We start from the raw sequence: 12,027 nt of genomic DNA, 5'->3' as shown, positions 1-12,027 counted from the left end.
GAAAAGTAATCCGAGGAAATAAACCTGTGACAAGAGATGATGATGATGATGATGATGATGATGATGATGATGATGATGATGATAATAATAATAATAATAATAATAATATTAATAATCAGTTTTCCAGACATCCACAAGATGGATACAGAACTTTTCCTCACTCAGTACATACAGACCAGTTACAAAAGTTGTTTACATGGAACATTACAACAGTATAAAATATAAATAGCTAAAGCCTTACATTACATAAATAAAAAGTCAGAAACATGTCATTTAAGAACAGATAGGTAGTTCTGTAGCCAGACTTGGGAGTCAAACAGGATTGAAGGGTGTACAAACCACTTTAAATTAGCAACAGCAACAACAAGAACAAAATGACATTGTGCCACAGTGAACCTGTATACATACAATGACTTGAAAGCCTCAAATCTGAATTTGTGGTGAACTTCAAGAAGACTGAAAGCACAGTGTTTCCTCTGGTTGAAGGTACCTGTACCCCATAACTTCTTTTTGTTTGTATGTGTACAGATGCATCTAGCCAAAATTGATCTCATTTTGATTTTACAGTTTGGCAGTCATGGGGTAGCATGCCTGTCTTTCCAAGTTCTCCACTTACATCTGGTGAACATGGACCATGCATGGACCATGACCATGAAATGCTGCATCCTGTAGTCATGTCAACATGGATGCCAGACAAAGTAGGCGGAATGCCTGGAAAGAGCCTTGTATTTGCAGAAACTCAAGTGAGTTCATGAAACCTGTATCATTGTTCACAGTGTATGAACCTGTTAAGGCCCAACCATTACTCATTCGTTCATTATAGAATCTGCAAAAAAAATATATATTTCTCTTTTCAGTACCGGACTTCCTTTTTCTGTTAGTGATAGAAAAGTAAACATTAGGCAGGCTGAGGACTAGTAACCTGGATTTTACAATTAATATTTTGTACATCAGGATTGGATTTAATGAGAGTGACTCAGGCAATGGCCCTGGGGCCTCCACAAGACAAATGGAAGTGTTGCTTGAAGATGGCACTAGAGTCAACTCCTGCAATATTGTGTATATCAGATATATCCTAGACAATGGACATTGCCTAACATAACATTTGCATAATGTGTCAACCATAATTATCAACCTTTAGAGATGTGTCACTGATGTCCATATCTTCAAACGTAAAATTAAATTGTTTTTCCTTACTTTCCAGATTTTACAAGAAAGTATTCGGATCCCTGGATCATCTCTACATCTTATGTACCAAAGCAGCCAAGCCCCTGGTTACTTGTCGAGTGTCCTTATGCGGCTTACTGATGCTTCAATCCCACCCACACTAACACATGTTCATGTTCGTGTTGAAATTGAGGGCTCAGTCCACACGAAAACATATGAAGCTGACCCACATCTCGTGCACACATTTGCTTGGAACAAACGCAATGTTTACAAACAGAAGGTAAGTTTAGTAAGTTTATCTGATTTCACACAGACGAATATTTAATTTTAAATGAATGTGTGCATAACAAGATTGGCTGATTTACATGTTTACCCAAATGTACTGCAGCTCAATAGAAAACACTTAATGGTTAATGAGAAATTTGTATCTGTGTCCAACAACGACCTCGTGATTTTGAAAGAGGGGAGATTGTAAAAGAGATACTGGTCACTGATTAAGTATTCTTGGTTTCTTTTGTGTGAGAACTCCATTGGGTCTGTACATATATTTTGTATTTATATGACATATTCCACATCCTACAGTCATTTTGGCTAACTTTGGATCCATGGAATGCAATGCAATGTAATGTACTGTAATATAATGTAAAAGTGATGATTCTGCTTGTATCAGGTCTCAGAACTTTAATAAAATGCCCTTGCATGTGTTGTCTATTGCAGGACTTGGGTACCATCACTTCAGAACTCATACGTTGAATCCTATTGACAATATTTAAGAACACAGAAACTACAGTTTACCATTGTTGATTTTAAATGTTTATTCATTATTGTTCCTTTTTGTTAATGTATGCATGAAAAATTTCTTCATTGTCAAGCACATTTTGTAATGTAAAAGGACATATTTCATTCAAATTTCATAATTACAGTTATATTTTCCATTCTTGTCACAGTATAGAAGCAAATAAGGTAATTTCAATAATAATATTTTCTGTTGTATTTCCTAATATAATATCTAGTGGATTTGTGTGTTATGAGGTGGGCAGGGCATGTAGCACGAATGGGGAGAAAAGGAATGCATGTAGGATATTGGTGGGAAAGCCAGAAAGAAAGAGACCACTGGGAAGACCAAGACATAGGTGGGTGGACAATATTAAAATGGATGTTAGAGAGGTAGGATGGGATGGGAGGGTATGGATTGGGTTGGTCTGGCTCAGGATAGGGACCAGTGGAGGGCTCTTGTGAACATGGTAATGAACCTTCGGGTTCCATAAAATGCTGTGAAATTCTTGAGGAGCTGCAGATTTGACTTCTCCTCAAGAAGGTCTCAGCTCCATAAGCAGAAAAGAAAAAAAAGTGGAATTATTGTTACTGCCAGCACTGGGCTCACAATTTGACCCTTTTACTGTCAAGCCCCTGCTACAAACACTGAGCCTGCTCAAGGGTAAATCCAGTTGCACAGAAAGCCCACACTAGTTCATTAGATTACCTTAAATGGACACAGATACAGCTAAGTGAAAGCCTATTCTTTCCCCTAATAATTGGCATATCCCACTGGATACCATCTCTTGACAGAAATGCTGTATTAAGTGATTAACATTGAGCAGATCTCTTCAGCTGTGGCAGTTTTAATGCAAGTACAATATCCTGCAGGTGTATGGTGTGGCACAAGCCCGCATTTCAGTTGGGTACCAGTATTCGAGCTGCCCTGCTGTAGTTTGGGAGACACAGACTGCAACATTACAAGGCTTCGATGTGGACATCTCTGATGTGGGTGGTTGGAGTCTCGATATCCATCATCATTACAATTTCCATGAAGGTAACTTATAATACTATAACTCATTTAAACTGATGTTTTCTGGGTTATTACATCTTCTAATTTTGCAAATTTTATACCATTTTTCCAGAGGAATCTGACACCTCTGTTTTCATGGTAAATCCTGGTGAAGGATTACAGTTTTGGTAAACAAGGAAAATGAAGTGAACCCCATATTTAATGTTTCTTTGGGAAACAGTGTCTTTGAACACTAAACAAAGGGGAAATTTAAATAGAAGACATTTAACACTGACATCATTGAAATTGAATTTTAATTGAAAAAATCTGAAATCAAGGAACATAAAGTATAATGTTCATTGGGATTTGAGGTTCTTTTATCTTTGATGCGAATCTGTGTAGTCTGACAGATGTCTTCTGTAATATCAATAGTGTTCATTATTATGTCCAGTCATTAAATTTGCATGTGAAGAGAAAATTTATACCAATTTATGTATATTTTCTCTTCACATGCAAATTTAATGACTGGACATAATAATGAAATTCGCATGTGAAGAGAAAATTTATACCAATTTATGTATTTTTTTTAATTATATTACAGGAATCCTGCAGAAGGGAGATGGATCAACATTGCATTTCAAACAGTACCCACGAACAGTGAAGGTTGTCATGGGGACAGGTCTGCAGCGTCAGTTACTCTGCACTACGCAGTGCAATGGAGCTGCAAAAGACAGTCGACTGTTGACCCCAGTAGCACTAACAAGTGGACCAGACGGTAGTCTGTATGTGGGAGATTTCAACCTTGTGCGGCGTATCACACCAGAAGGAAATGTTTACACAGTATTGCAACTGAGGTAAGTTTGAATCTCTTTCTCTTATCTCTGTGAAGCATGAAGCCTGTGTAAATAATATTTAATGATTTATTGCCCAGAATAACTACTGAACCATTTCATACCACAGCCAGTTAAATGTTGTACGATTTGAGGCTTTCACGGCGGTGACTATGAAGAAAGCAGTCTTCTGGGATTTGGCACCGTGTATATGTGGTATTAACCGACGTTTCGGAGGAACGTATCGCCTCCATCTTCAGGGTAGAAGAAAAAATGTAAGAAATCTGCAAAACGAAGAACAGTCTGCTTTTACCGGTTCTCACGGTCTCTTCGCTTTGCAGATTTCTTATATTTTTTCTTCTACCCTGAAGATGGAGGCGATACGTTCCTCCGAAACGTCGGTTAATACCACATATACACGGTGCCAAATCCCAGAAGACTGCTTTCTTCATAGTTAAATGTTGGCTTCTCTATGTGGATCCTCATATTCAGTCCCAGGTTACTTCAAGTGAGATTCAGTTCAATTCAATTCAGTTTATTTCAAATTCAAAAATAGATCCAGATGCAGGCTTGGAAACAACCATTGGGTACAGAATGAGATATGTGGTGGTTCAAGTTGCACTGGAGCAGGTTCATTTTTTTTCATTTTACCCTGTAAGTCGTCATTCTACCATTGCTCCAAACTCATTCATCACCACCCTGAGGCATGTGATATCCCTGACCAGGCATCACATTATCACATCCTCCGTGTTTAAGCTGAGGACTTGATCTCTGACCTGGAACTTGGCTGAGCATGATGTGAGCAAGTTAAGTTTAAGAATAACTAACCATTGAATGCACACCGCTCACATTGATATCTGTTGTGTTTGTTACAGTGCAACTCAGGTCTCGTATCAGTACTACTTGAGTGTATCCCCTGCCGATGGTCACCTCTATATCTCAAACCCTGAGAAACACCAAGTGCTGAGAGCCTTATCTCTTGAGCCAGTAACTGAGCCTGCCATTAACTGTGAGCCTGTGGTAGGGTCTGGGGAGCGGTGCATCCCAGGGGATGAGACCCACTGCGGAGATGGGGGACCTGCAAGAGATGCCAAACTGGCACATCCTAAAGGCCAGTAGCAATGCTAGAAATAGGGGGTCCTCTTCAATCAAGGGATCTGCTCCTCTTTTATAGGCGTCATCTCTGCAGTTATATTGGTACATGGTTATTATACTTCTGTTATGGGCCAAGGCATTGCAAATAACATGGTCAGTAGACGATGATGTAGAATCTCCTTACATTCATGTGGACTATAATCAATATTTATATATATATCAATTATTTATATGCCTGTGCCAGGGGATATGTTTTGTGGACTTTCAGTCCAATCATAATAATCAGTATTCATGGAATACATAACAAAGCTCTCATGAAACACTTTTAAACAGACATTTTTCATGAAAACGACAGCAGCTGATGATAGAGACACTGTTGTTGGCAGATCTACCTATCAGCATAATTAGCAGTACCTGCAACTAGCTAGTCTTGTGCCTGTTGGTGCACTGTATTATAATTCATTCTTCTGTTAAATTTTGATAAGAGCGACATATGTAAAAGTTATAACTGAAAGTATATGTAATGTAAGAATTATATGAGTTACTGTAACATTAGTAACCTATGATTATTTTAGAATAAAATATTTTATATATGATACCGTATTTACGCATGTATAGGCTGCGTGCGTGTATAGGCCGCAGCACAATTTTCAGACAGAAATTATAGAAAAAATAATTTTCTTGGAATATTATTTCAGGAGTAGAACACCCTGTATTACTAATTATGAATATAATTTTTTTTAAATGAAATGTGATTTCGAATATAAGCCGCACCCCAGTTTTCCTCTTGAATTTTTGGCAAAAAATGTGCGGCCTATACATGCGTAAATACGGTATTTCTTGAGAAAAGTAAATAAAATCAATTTTGTTTGGTAAAAGTTTTCACTGCAGTAGCTAACAAGTGCACGGCCTCTTAAGGTTCAGTGTTGTATAATCTAGAGGGAGCCCAGAGTTTCAGAGATGTATGAAATGTTAGACCCTCTCCAAATTGTGTGGTGTGTTCAAAAAGTATCGAACCTTTGGTTGGCAGAAATACATTTATTGATTTGGAGGTACAAAACCCTAATCCCCTTCAAAGTAGTCTCCTTGGTAATGCACACACTTCACCCAGTACTTCCGCCATTGTTGGAAACACTTCTGGAACACGTCTTTTGGAATGGTGATCAGCCGGGCCATCGCATTCCGCATGATGTCTTCTCTTGACTCAAATCAGGTTCCTTTCAGCGACATTATCAGCTTGGGAAATAGCCAAAAGTCACACGGAGCCATGTCGGGGGAGTAGGAAGCCTGACGAACCACAGGGATGTTGTGTTTGGTGACGAAAGTCTGAATCAGATGCGCAGAATTGGCGGGTGCGTTATCATGATGGAGCTGCCAAGTTTTTGCTGCCCACAGATTGAGTCGTTTGCGCCGCACAGCCTCACGAAGGCGATGAAGGACCTCCTGCTAGTATTCCTTTGTGATGGTTTGGCCTTGTGGTGTGTACTCATAATGCACAACCCCACGGGAGTCGAAGAAAACGGCCAACATGACCTTGACATTGCTGTGGACCTGCCGTGCTTTTTTTGGCCTCGGGGATTTCAGATGTTTCCACCGTGATGACTGCATCTTGGTTTCCAGGTCGTACCCATAAACCCATGACTCATCGCCTGTGATCACGGTGTTCAGAAAGATGAGGTTACTGTTTGCATTGTCCAGCATGTCCTGTGCGATTTCCAGACGGTGTTGCTTCTGCTCCATTGTTAGCAGTTTCGGTACGAATTTCGTGGACACTCTCCTCATGACCAAATCCTCAGTCAAAATTGAATGTACCGATCCAATGCTTACCCCTGTCTCGTTCGCAAGTTTTCGGACTGTAATACAACGGTCCTCCATGACCAAAGTCCGCACTTGCTCAATGACATTCTCATTTCGGCTTGTTGAGGGTCTACCTGAACGTGGTTCGCTGTCCACTGATGTGCGGCCATCTTCGAAGCGGTTGTACCACTCCTTTATCCATGAGTTGCTCATGGCATCGTGCCCGAAAGCCTGTTGAATCTTGCGAATGGTTTCCACTTGGGTATCGCCAAGCTTTTGGCAAAATTTGATGCAATATCGCTGCTCATATTGTTCCGTCATTTTACACCTTACTGGAATCCGACAAGCGCTCACTACACGTCCTCACTCATAGGCCGACTGCCAGCGACTGACGCTTTCTGCGGGCAGGAAAAAATTCACGACTGCGTATGAATATCCCCTCCATATCTCTACCGAAGGGAGCCTCCCGCGCTTCATTGGTTTACATGGGAAAAAAGAAGGTTCGATACTTTTTGAACACACCATGTACATAGAATTATAACCAACAAGATCATACTCTTCAAAATAAATTGTGCTTTATAATAGATATGTGCATGATATTTTTGGGTCATATAATGAATATCCTTAAAAATCATCCCAAGATGAAAATATGTCAGACTGAATGAAATTATAGATTCATGAGTCTCGTATTTGGGTAGTTATAAAACTTGTCAGTCAAATTTTATTATAGTGGTACGATTTTCAATATAAAAAGAAATGAATTTTGTCCACATTACTCTTACAAAAGAATAAAATTGCAGCTCATGGGATGCTTTCCATGTGCAGTATATTTTTATGTCTGTGATTGTGTTTCCCACTCTCCAGGCCTAGCTATTGCTGCTGATAAGACCATGTACATAGCAGATGGTACAAACATCAGGGCAGTGGATCCAAAGGGAATAATTCACACATTGGTTGGTCACCATGGACATCATAATCACTGGACACCTGTCCCATGCCATGGTGCAATTCCAGCTCAGCAGGTAATACACAGCTTTTATTAATATGTGCTCTGAACTGTATACACTCACTTAGTTCAGGCCTGGATTAATTATTCAGTTTCATTTCAGATGCAACTAGAAATTCAATTTGTTTTTACCTCAAAGATTTAGTCACACTTTTATCCCGAGCTACATTTTTTTCTGACATTACTGCACAATTTGTGTTTCAGGCTCAGTTACAGTGGCCTACGGGTCTGTCATTAAGCCCCCTGGATGGTAGTCTGCACTTCATTGATGACAGACTGGTTCTTAAGCTAACGGATGACCTCAAGGTGAAAGTGGTGGCAGGTACACCTCTGCATTGCCATGTGACAACAGGCAGCAGTAACAGTGACCACAGTCAACATTCAAAACAACATTCTGGTGGCAACAACAGTGACAACACTTCTGGGGGTGAACCCTCAGCTGTCAAGGTACAGGCAGCTTCCATATTCTCACAGTAATGTTTATATTGAACTAGATTTAACAGCAATTCATACAGCCTCTTGATCTGCTATAGCCACTTGCTGTACATATCGTAAAGTTTGCAGACCCAAGAAATCAAGAAGAAGCTCTCTCCTTCACTTTCCTTGTTGCCTTCCTAATTTCACTTTCTTCTTTGTATGTACATCCTTATGTATGTAGTATGAGAATGCATTATGATCACAAAAAGAGTCTCTTGAGTGTTTGGTGGATTTACAGATTTTCAGTCCTTATGTGTACAAAAAAAAAATGGTTTTTGGAATGATGTGTCTCTATAGCTATATGTGTGCCGCAGTAGTTTGACAGGTTTTAGTCGTTTTCTAGTATTTATCATAGTTCAGTGCCTGATAAATATGAATATTGTAGCTCCAATAACAGGAGGGCCTTGAATCACAAAATTGTGATTTTTTTTAAAGTGGTGCCTACAATTTTTATCGTATTTCAGGAATGTCTTTAGACCATCCCCCTATATAAAACTATATCTGTGATATCTTCAGGAAATTAATGCTACATACTATAGTGTCCCCAGATATGTACATAACAAAGTACATGGCTTGTCTTCTGCATTAATTTTTCTTATTACCCTCTTTTCTCCAACCTTTTCCTCCTTTATCTTCAATTTCTCTTATTCCTTCTACCTTTCCTCTTCAAAATCTCCTCCTCCTCCTATTCCTCTTTTCTCTTCCTTTCTTTATCTTCTTCTTTTGATATTTCAGAGGAACATAGCCGCTATTGTCAGGGCTTAAAGAATAATCAACCCTGAAGATGGAAGCAGTATTTTTCCCCAAAATATCAGTAAATGTATGCCAGACTATATGGTATCACGTGTCAGAAGGTAGTAATCTTTGATTTACCTAGTGTTTGCATTTTCAAAATGTAATTAAATAACCTTTATCCAGTAAGTGGTACAAGTTATCTCCCTGGTGTGAAGTGACCATAGTGATCACGCACATCCACCTAATGCAGACATTCTTCAACTCCCTTCTGTGTCCTCATGCCATGGTGATTAATTCACTGAGATCCAGATATGTGATGCTTTCATAATTCCTATGGTGTTGGCATTTTTCGGAGAGAACCAGTGTTTCTGATCAACATGTCACCTCCATCTTCATAGTTGTAAAGTAAACCAATCAAGAAACCAACATGAAGCAGGCAGCAAACAGAGTTAACATGTCTTTGTATCCCAAAAGATACAACTCTTCACAACCACTGCTGTGAGGACATCAGATCCTACATATAAAATAATAATAATAAAATTGTGTGTGAATTACGTGCAAAGTATTTTTCTCACTAGAGTTACTGGCTTAATTCTATTACAGTCTGATGCAGAAGGTGAAGAAGGCCTGAAAGCAACAGGCACAGTTCTGGGTTCTGTTCTAGCCCTTGCATTCAGCCCAACAGGTGACTTGTTCATTGCAGAGAGTGATTCAAGGAAAGTAAATGCTATTCGAGTTGTAGACTCAGCAGGCAGGATATCGGATTTCGCTGGCCGACCACATGATAAACCATACAGGTCAGGAATGTAATTTAGTATGTGATTCTCTTCCCTGTTCAGAGTTGACAAATCATACTATAAACGTTACAATATCTATTACAGGCCATCAAGTTGCGACTGCAATGGTAATGCTACAGGGTCACCAGTGGGAACTGGAGGATCCTGTCTGTGTGGTGCTCCAGGAAGTTCCTCCACAGCCCCTGAGGATGTCACAGGTTCAGGTCACAGTGCAGCATCCTCTAAGGAGACAATGTTATCGTCCAATGCCCAGTTCACATCCATTTCAGCCCTCACTGTTTCCCCTGATGGTATTCTGAACGTAGCTGACCAGGGCAGTCTGCATATCCTTGCTCTGGAGCACTATCTGCCCACCCATGATGAAAATGGAGAGTTCAGGTGCGTGGCTTTGCAGATTTACTGATGTAGTCGTGGTCTTACTCATTGTTTCTACTTTCATATGGGCCATTGAGCAACCTGGCCTCTCCATCTATTTCTGTCTTCCCAGAGCTGCTTCTTCGCCTCCTCAGTTCCTTTCTATGTCCTGATCTGGTGTTCCCATCTTGACTGCAGTCTTCGTCGTAGGTATTTTCCTTTCAGTTTCATGTCAAGCTTCCTATGGTCTTCTATCTTCATTTATTATTAAAACATGATCATATCATCTTAATCTCTTGTTTATTAATTTATCTTATAATGTTTTTATTTTTAAATTCTGTATATTTCCTTCATTTATTAACCTTTCTTCTGATTTTTCCTTCTGTATCTCTTAAAAATCTCATCTTAGCTGCTGTTAGTCCACTAATATCTGCCTTTGTCCACAATGATGCTGTACCAGTTGAAAATATATTAAAGCATCTTCGAAGATAGTCTTCAGTTTCTCAGGCATCAACCTGTATAACACATAATAAATGATTTCAGACATTCATGATTGTGGCCAGTGGTCTCATCTGATTTCTGGTGCATCACCAGGCCAATGAAACTGAAGCAAGGAGAGAAAAATATTTTTCCTGTGCAATACACCCTGTGATGTTTTGTTTGGAATCAGCTGTGTCTAGTGTGTAGCTTATATGCCACTACGTGCACCAGGCCAGAGAAGTGCGTACATTCACTACTCAACTAGAGATGCCAAAGCTCTGCAGTGAAACATTTATGGCCATTGGGTAACATGAGTCGTCATTAGTTATATCACTGGATTCTACTTGATATGATGTCAAAGCTGAATTCTTTGCTCCTTAGAGAGTAAATTATTTTTTAAAATGTGCTGAAGGTTGAGAAAGAGAAGGTTTCCAAAACAATGAATTCTAAATTGAAGTGGCTGGTATCAGAAGAAGGTTTTATTCAAAAGTGTATGTTTGTTTGTAGAGAAGAGAATTTATTTCACATTTGTAAACCTTTTACTTGCCATGATCCAATTAGATTGGCTCTATGTACTTGTCTTAAAACTGCCACAGCCAAAGAAAAATGAGCAGTCTGTACACAATGCATACATTTCCTTCATTTTTAGAATATTCATGAAATTACATCATATTTTAATATTTGTGTTTGCAGAATTCCATACCCACCAACACAAGAAGTCTATGTGTTCAATCGATATGGTCAACATATTGCAACCCGGGACCTGACATCAGGGAAAACACGTTATTCATTTCTCTACAGCAAGAACACAAGTTTTGGGAAGCTGTCAACTGTGACTGACAGTTCAGGGAATAAAATTCTTTTCCTTAGGGATTATAGCAATGTTGTAAGTATTGAGAGATGGGGAAATATATAATTTGAAGCTTTCACAGAGACTGTATGAAGTAAATATGTTTTAGGCAATTAGCTTTGACAATATGAAGTTAGTATACAATGTTTTAGAACTCACCTCCAACTCCATCTGGAGACAAGTCTCCAAAACGCCAAAATGTTGGCAGATTGTCTGAGAATATTTTATTGCAAACTGGAGAATCATCTCACGCAGCTTTTGTATGAAAATCAGACCACGTAAAACTGTTTCATCAATGAAAATTAAATTTTGTAAAAATAGCAGACTTTGATATTTTGTTTCTCAGTTACTAATGTGCCCTTGGTCAAAGAGATTGGTCTAGCATTGAAGGTGTAGACTTTTATTCAGAATATTCTCAGTTCAAATCTTGGTTTGGACACTGGCTACCCTGACAGAAGTTTTTCATAGTTTTTCTTAGTCCCTTAATTCCCACTGTGGAGGCCCAAGCTGAAGCCCAGGTCATGTCATGTGGGATTTGTGGTGGTGGTCATATCTTATGCAGTAACTACCTCCTAAAAGAAGTTATCGAAGGAAAGCTAGAGGTGCAGATAGAAGTGACCAGAAGACGAGGAAGAAGACGTAAGAAAATGCTGGTTGACCTTGGGGACAGA

The 12,027-nt window shown here is 39.2% G+C and overlaps 1 protein-coding gene across 2 annotated transcripts in view; it reads left to right on the top strand.

Moving 5' to 3' along the window:
* The window catches only part of LOC111861709 (teneurin-a), a 461,404-nt gene that overhangs the window by 431,847 nt on the left and 17,530 nt on the right, over nt 1-12,027 (top strand). For both annotated transcript variants that reach the window (XM_033750434.1, XM_023846500.2), the window contains 10 exons: nt 568-743; nt 1,205-1,447; nt 2,815-2,980; nt 3,537-3,789; nt 4,641-4,876; nt 7,522-7,679; nt 7,868-8,110; nt 9,479-9,672; nt 9,757-10,050; nt 11,200-11,392. In XM_033750434.1, coding sequence (XP_033606325.1) covers nt 568-743; nt 1,205-1,447; nt 2,815-2,980; nt 3,537-3,789; nt 4,641-4,876; nt 7,522-7,679; nt 7,868-8,110; nt 9,479-9,672; nt 9,757-10,050; nt 11,200-11,392 — 2,156 coding nt within the window. The remainder of the gene's footprint in view (nt 1-567; nt 744-1,204; nt 1,448-2,814; nt 2,981-3,536; nt 3,790-4,640; nt 4,877-7,521; nt 7,680-7,867; nt 8,111-9,478; nt 9,673-9,756; nt 10,051-11,199; nt 11,393-12,027) is intronic.

Source organism: Cryptotermes secundus, unplaced genomic scaffold, assembly GCF_002891405.2.
Source record: "Cryptotermes secundus unplaced genomic scaffold, Csec_1.0 scaffold136, whole genome shotgun sequence".
Taxonomy (NCBI): Eukaryota; Metazoa; Arthropoda; class Insecta; order Blattodea; family Kalotermitidae; genus Cryptotermes; species Cryptotermes secundus.
Note: the sequence above shows the minus strand (reverse complement) of the source record. Positions and strands in the feature narration are given on the sequence as shown.